A 16,360-nucleotide genomic window follows, 5' to 3' on the forward strand; every position below is an offset into this window, starting at 1 on the left:
ACAGGTATATGAGCCGTCCGGTTTATAATGACATACAGGTGCTCCACAGTACATATTTCTCATGTACTGACAGAATATGAAAAGGTGAAGTTAATGGTAACGCTTTCCTATAAACTGAATGTAATATTAAGCTCATTCCACAGTTGTATGAATAGAGATCTAAAGTCTGAAATGCTACAGATTTGAGAGTTTTGTGTTGTAGTTACCTGGTTTATTTTTACCTTTTCTGTTTCTGTTTGTTGTTTTTTTTATTTGTTAGCAGGATTTCACAAAAAGTACTGAACCGATTTGTGCCAAACTCGGTGGAGGGATGGGATGTGGGCAGGAACAGGAATGTTTTATCGTTTCCCTTAACGTTGTGACACAGGGGCTTTTTTCTTACACTGTCAGTTTCTCAGGAAATAAAGTTTGAATCTTGATGTAAAATATCAAATGTGTTTACACTTATGAGATCTATGAGTCTGTGCAGTTTGGTGCAGATCCAGATAATTACCTGGATCTGGTGGAAGAAAATGTTTGGCTTCAATTCAGTCTTTCATTGGTGAACTGTAACTGAACTGTACATCACACACACAACCTCGTCACCTCAGACTTACTCTGTGTGTGTGTGTGTGTGTGTGTGTGTGTGTGTGTGTGTGTTTGTGTGTGTGATCAATCAAGTCCACTCTGACACTGAGAGGAAGACTTTGTTTTGGGTTCAGGAAGTAAGGATGGGAAACAGAACACTATTTCATCTGCAGCTAAAAAACAGAGGAGGACTTTAGGTGTGGTCCACCAAGGTGTGTCTGTGTGTGTGTGTGTGTACATGTATGCTTTGATTTCTGTTTGAGGGTCCTCTTGACAGAAACAGAATAAAAACTAAAATCAATCTCATTCATCATTTAGTCAGTGAACCTGCATTTTATTTGTTTGCTGAGATCAAAGCAAGATTTTCTTTATTCAAGATGCAGAAACATGTTTAATTAAATGTTGAGATTTCTGTGTGAAGCTGCATCATGTTCAAAATGAAACAGATTGGGGGGGTTAAGGTTGTTAGTCTGCTCTGACTCAGGAATGTCTTCCTCTATTTTAAGATCCAGACAGGAAACTCAGAGTGATTAATGGTTTGTCATTGGTTTGTGATACAATGAGGCTGTAGATTAATCTGTGCTGTGCTGTGCTCTGTGTGTGTGTGTGTGTGTGTGTGTGTGTGTGTGTGTGTGTGTGCGCTCACCCCAGTGTTGTTTCTCTTGGTGTCCAGCAGGGAGATGGTGAAGGTGGCGGCCAGGCTGGGAGAGTTGAGCACGTCTCTGAGAGCCAGCCGACATTCCCCCAGGAACCTGAACAGGAAGACAGCAGAGAGCTGCAGTGTTGTAATGGGCCTTTAACACCTCTGGGTGGCACAAGTACAGCTCATGTGTTTGGCCCAGAGAAAACACAGGCTTTTCTGTTTAATGAAAAACCTGAAGTGATAGATGACAGAACTGGACTGACTTTAGTACTGGCTCAAGTTACTCATGTGTTGTGACCCTCACCGAACCACAGACACCCATATGCTATTAAACTTAATAATCAAATAGCTGCAGATACAAATGGGATTTTGTTCACTTGCCACACAGACTGGAAACTGTGCCTGAGCACTACATCTTTGTGGCTCGTTGGTCTAGGGGTATGATTCTCGCTTAAGGTGCGAGAGGTCCCGGGTTCAAATCCTAGACGGGCCCTCATGTTGCCATCTGGCAGTCCAGTGACTTACTCTGATTCTGTGCTGCCATTAAAACAATGATGTCATGAGTAACAGACTAACATCTAAATCAATGGCCTGGCCACAATTATATCTGGCTCCAGGTTACTTTGATAATCTGATTTCTTTAAATCTTACATTACTGAACTGACATTCTCACATTAAACTGTAGCTAATGTCCTAATAGAGAATCTCCTCCCACCTGAAGAAGCTTATTATTTTATTATTATACTTTTGTCCACGCTGAGAGTGAATGACACATCAGGAGCAGTGCTGAGTTCAACAATAGATCTCAGTCATAGCAGTAACAGTTACCCACAGAATCACTTCCTCTTTAGCGATTTGTCTACAAAATAAAAGTTTTTTTTCCTGCAATTCTATAGTTCAAACAAACTTTTAGATTTTATTATGAAAAAATCTGACCGGAACTTCCAGAGGTTCTGTCGCTCGCTTGATAATCCTCTGAAATAGCAGAGATATGATGTGATATGAAAAATAGTCCAATGAGTCAGTCAAACATATGTATCTGACTGTGGCCACAAAATTAAGTAAATTTAAGTTGCATTTTTATCAGTCACTTTCTTAAAATTATCATTTGATTAAGTTCTGGCACAACATGTAATAGGTTAGGAAAAATTTGGCCGACCCCTGATCTAAATGTTCAGAATAGAAGTCATGGTGAGTGACATGCTCTGCCTTTCGCAATGTGAAACCACTAGAGTGCAACATGGGCTGGGGAGGGCTCTTCAATGGACTATAGATTATATATGAGGCTATATATAGATATACATGTAGTAAGCCATAGAAACCATGCCCGTTTATTGGCCCTATGTGGCTTGTTGGTCTAGGGGTATGATTCTTGCTTTGGGTGCAAGAGGTCCTGGGTTCAAATCCTGGACAAGCCCACCCTCTTAAATATAACAATTGCTTAGGGTTTGTCTTTAAAGCTGAATGAAAATCAGTAGAATCCACTAATGCAAATGATAAAAAACGAGAATGGCCCTGGTCCTTTACCTGGACTCAACTTACTACTGAAAACAGAAGCAGCATTGTTATGTCAATGTTAACTACATAATCACCTGCACAGAATAATACCTGTAGAGCTGTAGGCAGAAACAAGTGTAAGTGCTTTTGAAACCACCATTAACTAGTGTACAAACAAATATAAACAAACAATGGTAGTGAATTCATGCAGTCACACTCCACAGAGGTCACACTCTGGTCTGACAGTGCTACAAGAGGCCGATGAATGAATCAATTAATCAGTCAACACATCAGTCGGGCGAATGGGTGGAAATACGAGTGAATAAATACACAATGATCACAGTGAAAGGATGACCTGATTCTTTCAAGCCTACCCCCTTTCCCCTCCGAAGGACACGTTTGACATCTTGATGGAGCGGAACGACCCAAAAATAACCATCTGAAGGGGTGTTTTCACAAAACAAACAACTGCGGACCGTAGCCCACATGCCTGCCTGTGCCCTGAGTTTGGTCCGATCCATTCACAACATCTTGGTCTGACAATGCCTCAGTTCTTATCTCAATTCCTGAAGTGGGAGCTATGGGAAGAATGGCTGCCTGGCTGGATGAGAATTCCCGAGGATACAGGGTCACTATTCTAAAGCTGGACAAGCAGAGCTACATTCAGAATATAAATGATGTAATTGATTTCAAATTATAACTTTCCAGTTTGTCTTCTTAAAAAGTGAAAACCAGGGTCAAAAATTGAACTAAAACTAGCCTTCAGAGCCACAGATGTAAATCTGTATCGAAGCACTTGAGTCAGGTCTTATTTATATGAATCACTGATGACTTTCAGTTTGACTTCTACAAATTCCACAAACCACAGGAACCTCTGTGTCAATAATTATTTTGGTCAGTACAATTTTTTCTTTGCAGGTAATTCATGTATTTTTCTGCCACTAGCTGCACATATTGACACGTGGGTCAGTACCTGTTCCTTCCCATCTTCTCATGGTCTTTGACGACACAGTGCAGCTCTGCTCCAGAGTCCAGAGGAATCCCCTTCAGATCCCATTCAAAACCCTGACAGAGAGACCAGCAGAAAACCAAAGACAGCATGAAAATGTGGGATCTTGTGGGATGAAATCTTAACAAATAAAAAAAAAACCCTTTCACAGTGCTGAGGTTGAGACAACGCCAACAGAAAGGGTCCTCAGGAAGTACACAGTGGAGAGGACTTTGCTGACTCTCTATTACAGCTCTGCTTTGTGATTTAGGCTGATTAGTTGAGTGTATTTTCGCATTAAAACCTCTGTATTACAGCTTTAATAAGAGTACTGGAGGTGTTTGACCTGCAGTTGTCTTAACAGCAAATAATGGATTCGTGGTTGTGAACAGGACGTACCTCGTTCCAAACAGGGTTGGGGTTGTTTTTGATGACCTTTGTCTTCTTCTTGGACCCTGAAGCAAGATGTAGAAAAGAAAGTACATTACAAAACAAACAATGAAACTTCATGGGTCCATGAGTTGCCATAACACTGGTAACTGTGAGGTATTTAGTCTCTTAACAGCTTGTTTTGTTTGCTATGAAGCCACGATGTGTGATTGTTAGTTTAGATGCTAATGTGATAATGGTGAATACTGGAGTTCTGCTCTGTTCACCTGGTTACATTTGATACCTGTTCCAATATGAAACATATCAATGAACACTAGTACGGATTCTTGTCAGTACGTCCCAGCTGTATGTGATAATAATTCCTAATAATACTGTTAATTAATTAATAATTAAACATGAACTGGACTTTGTGGACTGTCAACACAATAAAATATAATTTAGACTCTTGTAAATGAAAGAAAGGATTTTTAATAACTTTAAAGATTTTTTTCTGTTAGAAAACGTTTTTCAAGACTTTTCAAGACCCGTTAATACAATGTGAACTCATACACACATTTTCTTAATTACAGTGATAATTAAAGGTATTTCTAGTTAACTCAAAACCAAACTGTCGGGACCTGGGAGCAAACCAACCACACCTCTGAGGAGAAACCACTTAACACTTCACACACAGTGGTGTTCTGACATAACAGTTCTGTGATATAGTGTGGTTTTGTGTTTGTGCCTGTGTGTGTGTGTGTGTTATCTTTCTGTGGCTTCCTGTAACATGAAGTTCTGAGCTCTGATTTCCTGGCTGTTGGGCACTCAGACAGGATGCAGGGCGTAAGACGGACTAATAAACTGCCAGGGATTATCCTTAGCTACTGAAGATCTTTTATCACACACAATCACACGAACACACACACAAACACACACACACAGAACGAACACAGAAGAATGTGATTTATCACATTGGGGACGACTATCATCATTTCCACTTGGTTTGAAGTCAAAAAGAGAAATAGACGCAGACACAAACAGGTTGAAATGTTCTTTCCAGATGAAAGGAAACACAGACAATGACTATTGTCTGATTTTAGAAAATACTGATTAATTCCATGGAATCACCACTGGACATATAAACCAGGACTAGGTTAAAGCTGTGTCCCAAATCCACACAACAGTGTGTACTAAACAACAATTATCACAGTTCACTGTTCCAGCAGCGAGTATTAAAATATCAACATGTTTTGGTATTTTATATTAACAGGAAATGAAAGTTAAACTTCACAAAGTGTTGCATCATCACCAACAATTTATTTCGTTTTTCCGTCTGTGAGCAGCTTCTCCATCTTTGTTGTGCGTTGAATTGTGGTAGAATAGTGTACATCAAACGAGCTAACCACAACCATCACAACCCCAACCCAAAACACACATACACAAATTCTTTCTCTCCACACACACACCCAGAGAAAGGTTGTTTGCTTTCCTGTTTTCCCCAGTCATCACCCAATGTGAGAACACAAACACACCCACTAATTCACCCACACACACACAAATACCTACGTAAGTGTACCTCCGTTCTTGGAAGGTATCTTAAAAAATACCTCCACCCTTCCACAGAGGGGTTGGGAGGTTATGTTGTATTTGCGTGTGTGTCCTAAGGGCTGATATTTGAATTAGCATCTCAGAGACAAGAAGTGGCACAGTGTTGACTTCCTGCTCGGTTCAGCTTGGCACAGGTTCTGTCATGAGTCCAGAATAGACCAGACTGTGACCCCGAGGGCTGAGAAACACGTATGGGAAACCCAAGTTTAGATCTGGGCTGCAAGTCTGAGTGTTGCTGCATTTGTGCCCAGTTTGTAGGAAATAACAGATTAAAATGTATTTTACCTCCACCTATACCTTTATCACTTATTTATCAGGTCAAATGTCTTGATTCAGAACAAGGAATTTGTCAGTTATGGGACAATGCCTGAGTGGTGTGTATGTGAGTGTGTCCGGGCTATAATTAGCACAGGACAGGGTAGCAGGGTTGCCAGTTTTTATTTCTGGTTTTGACAAAGAACAACACTCAGAGTTCCAATAACAACACTTGGACCGGAAATCCTGCCTTCAGCACACAAACACAAGCACATGTTGTCATATTTAATCACATACACACATGCTTCATTAGCAGCAGACAAACAAGCTCAAAAGCACGATTTCAATGAACAAAGTAGATAATCAATGACTGCATCAACAATCATGACAGCTCTTTGTCAAATCCACACATGGTCCATGAATTCAGTTTATATCCAGACATTATTCACACCCCTGCACAAAAATATTCAAAACCACTGTAATGAGTCACAATCAAATCAAGCGTTGTCCCAATCAAACCAGCTTCCTTCAAGGGAGGAATGCCTCTGAAGGTCTGTGGTGCCTCTTTCACCAAGAAAATTAAAAACATCCTCTAAAAATACAAATATACATTATATACAAACGCTCTCAATTCATTGCTATTATTCGGAAACACTTTTTTATACATTTATTTGCACAAAATTTCACAAACAGTTCGTTTCTTCCTCACACAGTCACTCACACACACTTTTCTCCCGCTCCTCCCACAGCTTCCTTGTCTGATTATTATCATCTCTAATTACTATAAATGGACATGGTATCTGTGTGTCAGGAGGGGAGGAAACTCTCTCTCTCTTCTCTTTCTCTTCTCTAGATTCCTGAAGCAACCCAGAAACACCAACAACCTCAAGAGCAGCTGGAAAAATCTGAAAAATGCCACAAACTTGTGTCTTTTGTCTTGTGACATTCCTGTCAATCTGCCTTATCGACTTCTTCTTAAGTGGTTTCCTACATTGCCCATAATGCCCCAATGGTTAAGAACCTTTAAGTCCCATGTCTGATGCACAGACAGGGCTCTAAAAATGACTCATCAAAGCTCTGGATCTAATTCTGATGTGCAGCAAGATAAGCAAATTATTTTCTGAAAGGAAAGTGGCAAATTCACGATGCTGGAATGACTCCCACACGTTATACTGTCATAGTAAATTATGATGCTGACGAAAATCATTCTGACCAAACCAAAAGAACAAGACAGGAAAAATATCTGAAGAACATGGGCAGATTAAAACCTCGCACAGAACCTCATTTGCAAAATTGTTGTTGTTTCCCCAGACCGAGAAATCAATCAGTAATACAGAGGTGAAATCATTAGTTGATTAATCAATTAGTCGATCGTTTGATATTGATGTTATTTTCTTAGATTTTATAAAAATATCAATCAATTTTTAAAGGTTTTCTGTATTAACTGCGTGAGAAACAGCACAGGGAAGCAATTTCATAAAACATAACTTTACAGCATCAACTGGGCTTAATATGAACAAATACAGTTACGGTCTGAAAACTAGATTTTGACAGTGGGTGTCTCTAGAAGACCAGGGCCACAAGAGGACCTATCAAACTTGAGATTTGCTTAGAATTTGCCATAAACTACGTAGATCCAGAGAGTGAACCTAAGATTTGGGGCCTCTGGGGTGGAAATCTTTCAATGCTGGAGAATCTGCTGCAGGTTGGTGTCTTTGACCTCAAGAGAGAGAGAACATTTTTTTTCATACTGTCCTCTCTTGACTTAAGACTTGATTTTAAGACTACGAGTAGAATTTGGTTTACGTTAAGGTCGACGTGAGAGGGTTCCCACAAGTCACACAAGCTTGTGTGTGATGGCACCAGGAAACCGTGCTCGGACAAAGGCAGGAAGTTAAGAGTAGAGCTCACCTTATTAAAAAGGCAGACACTGACTCATGGAAAGTACAACAACAAACTGATGGAAAAACAGACAGCTGCTGAAGCCAGTAGCCAGGTCACCTTCACCGTGCGCCATTTGGCATCCCCTCAGTGAAGTTAAACCATGATGCTTACTTGGAGGCAACTTTCCACCATTTGTACTCTCTAACTCACACTTCAGACTTTAATCTTGGACTCATACTCGTGTCAAACTGAAATCACAATTATTTTTTGATAAGAAATCTCTTATCCCAGCACAGTAGTGTTCTCCAGGGGGCCTGAAGTGTTGAGAGCCAACGATGTTAGACGTTGCTAAGACTCAGCTGTGATTTGAACATTTAATATGATATTTCTTGATGTCATATCCTTCAGACCCCTGACTGGCCCCCAACTTGTAAATCTGAGTTTATATCAGGAATTTCTGACCCTGACGATTTCTCCCACCTGGTGGAAAGAGCTACAGCCTGTTGGCAGGACGGTTCCAAATGCACCACCATTGTCATTCACATCACTATAATCAATTCAGCTAAATTTATAGAAGCTGATTGGTCCAAAGGACAGATGACAACCGTTGCCATGGGAAACGTTATTTTCTACAACGATGCTTTGTATGATCCAACTACTGATCTGAATCTCCCATGATCCTCTTACCTCTGAAGGTGACACTAGCCAGGGGGTCAGAGTGTCTCAGGTTGTTGGCCCGCTGAAGAACGCAACGTAACATGGCTGAAACCTCAGCTGAGTCCAAAGCCTGAAACCTGCGGGGCTAAAATGACTCGCTCAGGTGATTCGCTCCACCAGGTGAGATCCAGGCCCAGAGGAATGGTTGGTTACATGACCAGAGGAGCTTTGACTGTGAAAACAGCCAATGTGCCCAACCGGTGGCAAGAGAGGAGGCAGGGAGTAAAAGTGAAAGAGAAGCACTTCTCAGTCAAAAAAGAGAAATATGTGCTTGAAAAAAACCCCGATATCAACTGCTTGAAACCAACTCTTTCATCAAGTTAAGTCCAATTCTAGGTTGTTTTTTCAAATCTCATCAGTAGCTTAAGTCCTTGTTTGGCAAAATGGAAAAGTCCCAGCATCGCAAAAACAAATTATCCACAGATTGTTTCCTGTTTAGTCTCACAGCATCTGTCAATGTCCAAAACTACAAAATAAAAGCTCTTTTTCTCAAGAGGAGATGTGTCTCGACAAAGCGGCTTCTCTCTCTGTCTGACTCCCTCTGGCGCGCTCGCAGGGAAAGAGGAGCATGTTGGGAGCTCACATACACCTCACATCCAGAGGAAATCTCAACATTTCCTGTGCTCTTTTCCTCTCCTGTCTCCTGGTTGTTTCCCTATGTTTCCTACATTTGTCAGTGAATTCTCTACCTCACTCCACCTCTCTCCATTCTTTTTTACTTGGCCAATCTCTGTTTTATATTCTGTGGACTGATTTAAACTCTTTAAGACTTTTTAAACTAGTGCAGGACCCCACACTCAACTTGGGCATCAAATTCAAGGACTTTTCAGGGACTCGCAGGGTTTTACTTTCCTCTTACAGAGGAAAGACATAACTGAGGACTAAACGGTCCCTGAAGCCTGATATGTCGATCAAGATCAAGTCCGGTCAACAAATCTTGAGTTTTTCTTCTGTGTGAGAGAGCTGAAGTTTGAAACATCAAAACCTCCAAAACTTAAACGTGTTTTCCTTGAATCTGAAAACATTCGTGGGATTTGAAGATCTGTCACTGATTGTGTCTCGGTTTCCCCGAAGCACATTTTAAGATTTTAAGAATTCAAAAAGCCGAGTCATCCTTCAGGGCAATGAGGTCACACACACAGCTGCATGAACAGCTGCACATGCTCAGTGAGAGGGTGCCACCTGCAGACATAACCCAGGGCGTACACACCCCAAAAAAATCTATTCCACTTTCTAATATATCACCCTTTTTAAAAAGGTTTCTAAATTGTAACTCATGACTTTAATCATGTTAATAAATAATTTATTAATGTTTAATATGTCAGTTATAAATCAGCAATATTAACAAATTATGGATTGACAAGTTTTTAAAAAAGTCTGTTGTACTGGGTTTTGTCCTTTCTATATAGTAATAAAGCAGTTATAAATCTTGGTTATCTATTAGTAAATTGTTTTTATATATATATATATATATATATATATATATATATATATAAAGTTTTTTTTAGTTAGAACCTGTTGGCTGGTTTATTAGAAAGTAGGAACCAGGAAAATCTGTCGTTCTTGTGATTTGTGTCAAATTTTCATCATTAACTGACACTTTATGAATAAATTTAAAACGTAACTGACTGTTTCTCTGTTATTTCTATTGTTATGACATGAAATCTGTTGCATGTCTGTGTCTGCTGGTCGAGGGAAACCTGGATGTGGAGAGGCGCTGTGGTTTAAAAATGTCTGACAGTGTGCCGATTGTAAACACATCTGAGGTGCTTTGTTCCCGTATCTTTCACCTCACCTCACTCTCACAGGTTTGTTAAGTTTATGAACAGTTTGTAGCCTTACATCACACGGGCAGTTTGGATATATTGTGCGTCATATAATACACATCACACTGACACATGAGGATCATAACTTTGGAAATCCCGACCGTGGTTTTCAAACAAAAGTTCAGCGGGTTTGTCCACTTCATGTTTCATGTTTGAAGAAAACTGATTTTCACAAGGGTCAAGTTTCGGTCTCATCTGTGCTTTAGGTTTTAAAACCAATTATCTCTGCTGTATGTGCGATGACCCCATGAACCCGGCCCGCAGCACATGACGACCAGAGCTAAACGGATGCCGTGCACCTTCTGAACTGGCTCCTATATTAACTTAATAAGTTGATCAATTTGTTAAGAGTTTTAATATCAATCACTGCAGGTAATGCAATTTATTTAAAAACTATTCATTATGGTTTTGTCCTTGTCAGAGGTGAGAAGCTGCTGAAACTGGACTTAGATTAAAGAGAAAACTGAATGTTAGGAAGCATATGGCTGAGGAAGGAATGATGGAGGAGGTTTGAAGGCTGCAGAGGAATGATGAGGCAGATATAGGGTTCACAAAGGCAGCAAAAAAAAAAACAAGAAATAATTTAGTCTTTCATTTTGCATTTTTGATTGGAGAGGTACAGATCTCGCAGAAATAACAGAGATAATCAGAATAACCTAATCTGCGGACTGGCCTTTTCTCTTTAACACAGCCTTTAACTGTAATGAGCTCAGAGTAGCAGAAGTGATGCAGCAGTTTTTCAGAGCAGACGCAGCAGAGGCAGCGTTCAGCTTTAAAACAGATCATAGATCAGGTCTCAGCCTGTGAGGAGAGGCTGGAAAAACCTGCTGGAGAGATTCAGTGATGTTTTCACCGTGATTCATCAGCTCTGGTCCCAGTGAAGCAGCAGCAGAGAAGAGTCTTTGTCTCGTGTGTCAGGACACAGCTCAGAGCATTATTGTCCACTTCTCGTTAATTATTAATGAGCGGTGGTCAGGGTATCACACTGTAAATAAGACCTTGTTCCTGAAATATATCAGCTAGTGTCACTGATTTGATTCATTCCAGCAGGTTGTGTGTGTGTGTGTGTGTGTGTTGACACACTGGAGGCACTGGCCTACATCACACAGGGAAACTTTTGTGCAGCAGCGTTGACAAAATGTCATGAGTTCATGACACACTTACTCTAAGTTAGAAAACTCAGTTTCTTCTTTGCATAAACTGGGCTCTGATGTAGTCTACTGTCATCTACTGTAGTCTACTGTAGTCTATTGTAGTCTACTGCAATCTGGTGTCGTCTGCGGTCCCCTGTTATAGTCAGCTGTACTCTAACCTCCTATAGTCTGCTGTGATCTGCTGTAGTCTGGACTGTACTCTGCTGTGGTGTGTTGGAGTTTAACTGTAATGCTGCAAGAGAAAGCATGAAAGAGAGGAAGACAAGGAATGAAATATGGGAGATGGACGAGTGTGTGTGTGTGTGAGAGAGACAGAGAGAGAGAGAGAGGAAAAACTCTGCTGAAAGAGCAGTGGTGTGGTAACTATAAACACAGTGATGTTTTACTGGAGAGACACACACACACAATATTTCATGCTCCATATTAACTTCAAATGACACCTGAATGTTATTTACATTAGATTATCCTTCCTTGTGGGGACTGGCTTTCTGGAGGGGGTGTACCCCCATAATATGACTGTGACTCCATCATCACCTCTTTCCCTCTGTCCACCTCTCTCTTTCTCTTTCTCCCCCTCTCTCTGCGCCCCACCCCACTCAGCCTGGAAGCCATGAGCGACCACGGGCAGAGGCTTTCCAATAATAACCTCTCAGCTGTTACAGAGAGAGAGAGCTTGAGCTCAATATTGTGTCATCCCAGTCTTACACAAACACACACAGTTGACTCTTTGCACATGAACTTTATCCCGAAATATCTCCTCCTCTGATCTCTCTCTCTCTTTTCTGTCTGTCTTAGTCTCTCGACCTCCTCCTCACACTCATAGACACGCTCCATCCCTACCATCGTAGATGACTTGGCAGTAGGCATCACTGATGTCGTCGTCCGGCGTTTGCAGACGCTCTGCGCACAGGATAAACACACGCAGCATGGCTCACACACACACACACACACACACAGCAGAGCTCTGTCAAATCCCCCAAGCAGACACCATGTGGTCCATATATGGGCTTCAGTGTATCCAAGAAATATCCTTAGAAAAAGAGAAAAGAAAATGAGAGAGAGGAAAAATGGACGAGAGGCACAGAGAATGAATAGAAACTGAGAGAGCGACTGGTGGAGCTGCAGCACTCAGCTGTCCTCCTCGCCCACCCCCCAACTCTCTCTCTCTCTCTCTCTCACACACACACACACACACTCAGGGCAAGCAAGGTGCACTGGCTGACTCATGCACAAAACACACACACACACACACACACACACGCACACACACTGTCCCTTCAATCACAACTGGCTTAAAGGGCCAGCAACACACAGACACACACAGACACACACAGTGGCCTTTACTTTCAGTGCACACATGCCTTCACACAATTAACAATGCAAACCCTGCCAACTTAAACCAACAATGGGTAAGAGTGTGTTGGAAAAATGTGCTTGCTGATGCAGATTTGTGGACAGACAGGAGAGGTAGTGTATCATATACACTTAAAGGGATTTAAGGGGAAATATGAACGAATGAATCACATGACTGAAAATTCATCAGTAGAAGAACGGTGCTGTCTCAGGATGCGGTCTCACACCAGCTGCCATGGCAGTTTGACCGTCAGAGTGGCCACGTGTTCGTGCTACTTTTTATTTAATTGTGTGGGTACAAATTGTTTTGGCTGGTTAGGTTATTTTCCAATAAGCCAGCACCTGCTCTCACCTGAGCAGGAAGCTTGGGACTGAGAGGAAACCAGTGGTGTGCACCACCCACAACACTTAAACAAACCTTTTCATGACAGTGACAGTCGTAACTCTCATGTGCTGCTAGCTTGCCCGTCAAAGATCCCAGGATTATCCACAATGTGCAAACATTTTTAAAAAAATGCTACTCTCTCTTCTGCTTGACAACCTTTGGACCAGTAGGACCGGTCCAGTCCTGCTCATTTACACATGTAGATTTCTGTATACATAACCCTTCCCTAAATGATGATTAAAAACCGGGTCACATTTTGGACAACTGGATGTTCTCTGGATGGCCTCGGACTGAGCTACTTTCTGTCAATCCAATTTGGCAACACCCTGCCTGATGACCTTGCTTTGTATCTCTTCGGACCTGGTCACAACAGAAAGTGGAACACAGCCCTTAGCTCTGTTGAAAGCCAAAGCGAAACCAGAACTGTTTCTTGCCTCAAATCCCATTAACATTTACAGCAAGGCTAATAACTAAAAGTCCAGCCTTGGAACAGGGGCTTTCTCCGCAGTATGTCATGTGGCTTTGTCTAGGACTGTAGTTTCATTGTTTATCCAATATTCATGTTTTTTAGCGAGCTTTTATGAACACCATTCTCATTAAGCCCTTGAAATTTGTGGGCTAAACTCAACTCAACATAAGAGGCAAATCCATGAGAAAGTTGAGGGGTCCCAGCCAGCTCAGACGTGTGGAACAGAGGCTAGCCAGGATGTGGCATTTCTAGAGAACTGCCAAACTGCTTCTGAGAACTCAGTAGTACTGTGGCTGAACACATCCTGTGCAGAAATCATACATAATCAAACCAAGAGAGATGAATTGTTATGTGTCGTAACAACGTTTCAGTGTTTCACAGAAGCAGAGTAATAGTGCATAATCTTATTTTAGCCCCAGATCTTTTCAAATCCGAAACCCTCTGGTGGACATTGATGGAGGAATGAAGACACGGTGTAAGGCTGCATTAAGGGACACAGAAATCATGTGTGTACCTCTAACCTCTGTGTAATTGATTATAATTTCAGCTGACTGACTTACATACTAAAAATAAAAAGGTTAAAATTAGGCAGTGATTTAAAATGTGTAGAAAGGATGTTTGATGGAGATTTAAAAAAAAAAAATCAAAACAATGTGCATGTCAGTGTTTTAAAGAGTTGGAAATAAGATTCAGAGTTTAAGACGCTTCATGTGACCAAATGTTAAAAGCGGTGTCTAAAGGTCCTTAAAAAGTGTTCTGAGAGATGTGACAGAAAAAGGCAGTGAAGGAATTTAAAAGATTATCATGTGACCTTTGAGTCTGCGAGGTCCACTCTCATGATTCGCACCTCCCTCTGCTTGACAGAGGGAAACCACAACCTTTTTTAACATTTTATGTTCAATTTCACATTGACTAGAAAAAGTGACAGGATGAAACCAAAGGGAGGAAGTGAAAAGATCGGGCATGTGCACATGAGGGAAAGCTGTGCATGTTCGGGAATGGTGGTAGGCTCTGGGGGGTTCTGTTGCTCTTCTATTTATAGTGCGACCCACTGGGCTTCAGTTATGTCATCCACACATTTATGGTCTGTGTGTATGTGTGTGTGTGCACTTACGGGAAGTAGTGGGGGCAGTATTAAAAATAAGAAAGTGGATTATATGTGTTTGTGTGTGTCTTCATGCAAACTGCAAGTAAAAGCTCTAAAGTGCATATAGAGTCAAGCTTTTTAATTTCTATGGTGGCGGTCAGCGAAGGAATTGCAAGAGGGCCAACAAATCATTTGCAAAACTGTACGATTTTGGCGTAAAGATGTAAAAATCCTTTCCTTTAAACATGGAATCGTTACTCCCTTGTTCTCCTAGTCTGGTTTTCTCCCACTGTGCCTTACAGTACCAGTAAGATCTAGTGAGTATTTTGCTGGTGCAACAAAATCACATTGTAAAATCCAATTCATATTTTCTCTTTTAAATGCTACATTTAAGCTCCAACAACTCATCTGCCTTTATTTTAGATGTATGCCCAGAAATGACATTTGCTTGCATTACAACACAGCATCTTCCATCATATCAATTAGAGTCTATTGATCCCTTAAATGCTCCTCTCCAAAGAGGCTGGGGTAATCGAATTTCCTCTCAAATTACTCAAGAGCTGATGGAAGATGCCTGAAGGAAAGCAACCTACAGCTCTGAAAAACACTGAATGCTGATTCTCCACAAGAGCTGCAGAGTGTTGTTCAAAATGGTTCAGTACTTGCTGCTTAATTTGACTTGTGAAAGAGTGTTGAGGAAATTATTAATCACATGATATTAGATGGAAAATAGAGGTCTGGTTTGTTCATTGTTAAAAAAAAAGAGATTAAGGCAAGGGCACGGTGTCTCAGTTGCGTCTGCTGAGCGCAGGGAGAATGTTGCAGTTGACGGATGTGGCAGAAGATATATTATATCTTATAGTGACGAACCATCAGGACACGCAAGACAAACAATGCCTGACCAGTTAAAGCTAAAAACAGATATCAATTAGAACGATATTGAAGTGGAAGTGATATCTCTCTGTACATCTGATCTCGGAACAGCTTTCCATCCCATGTAGGATCTGATGCCTGTTTACATTCATCATGAAATTTACTGCCCCCTTGTGGCTACAGTAGGGTATTGTCTCTGAAAGCTAGCTTGAGTACCAGCTGTTGTTCCTATGGTTTCTGTTATTTTCATGGACATGGGCCTGTTTGTGCACGCTGATTGTGGGTAATCTGGGATCTTTGACACATGACTGGAGACAGGTGTGCTTATCAAGCTTTCTTAACGCCTGACCTCCACTGCTGTGCCTTTTATTGTAATTTGTCCAGCACTCAGTGAAGCGCATACCTCTGCCAAGATCAAACATCCTTAACATCTTTTGTTTGCAAGTATGCCGTACCTCAATAAGAACATTATTTCTTGAAATTCCGTATCTCACAATGTTTAGGAAAGTGATACAGAATTCCTGGATCTGCCCCTTCAACCAGCTTCTACTCATTCGATTAGATTTTTGCTAGCTGTCTGAAGTAATGACCACAATATGTAACCTCACAATGGAGAGTATAAGAGGGAGGTGGATTCTAACATCACGTCCCGCGTATCTGACAACATATGAATCTTTCATTCAGA

General features: G+C 41.1%; 1 protein-coding gene and 2 non-coding genes across 11 annotated transcripts in view; 2 read left to right on the top strand and 1 right to left on the bottom strand.

Moving 5' to 3' along the window:
* The window catches only part of dysf (dysferlin, limb girdle muscular dystrophy 2B (autosomal recessive)), a 78,678-nt gene extending 66,031 nt beyond the window's left edge, over positions 1 to 12,647 (bottom strand). For 5 of the 9 annotated variants that reach the window (XM_071460075.1, XM_071460070.1, XM_071460071.1 and 2 more), the window contains exons 1-4: positions 12,349 to 12,646; positions 4,095 to 4,150; positions 3,681 to 3,772; positions 1,214 to 1,319 (exon numbers count right to left, since the gene is read on the bottom strand). In XM_071460075.1, the coding sequence (XP_071316176.1) occupies positions 1,214 to 1,319; positions 3,681 to 3,772; positions 4,095 to 4,150; positions 12,349 to 12,436 (342 nt within the window). In that variant the 5' untranslated portion in view covers positions 12,437 to 12,646. Of the gene's footprint in view, positions 1 to 1,213; positions 1,320 to 3,680; positions 3,773 to 4,094; positions 4,151 to 8,498; positions 9,221 to 12,348 lie in introns of those variants that run through there. The other 4 variants (XM_071460074.1, XM_071460072.1, XM_071460067.1 and 1 more) reach the window with 3 other exon arrangements.
* trnal-aag (transfer RNA leucine (anticodon AAG)) lies at positions 1,632 to 1,703 on the top strand. The gene has a single exon. It is a non-coding gene; the product is annotated as a tRNA-Leu (tRNA).
* Positions 2,557 to 2,628, top strand: trnap-ugg (transfer RNA proline (anticodon UGG)). The gene has a single exon. It is a non-coding gene; the product is annotated as a tRNA-Pro (tRNA).
* Positions 12,648 to 16,360: the final 3,713 nt, after the last annotated feature.

This window comes from Trachinotus anak, unplaced genomic scaffold, assembly GCF_046630095.1.
Source record: "Trachinotus anak isolate AG129_WGS33_773 ecotype Australia unplaced genomic scaffold, CSIRO_AGI_Tana_v1 ptg000023l, whole genome shotgun sequence".
Taxonomy (NCBI): domain Eukaryota; kingdom Metazoa; phylum Chordata; class Actinopteri; order Carangiformes; family Carangidae; genus Trachinotus; species Trachinotus anak.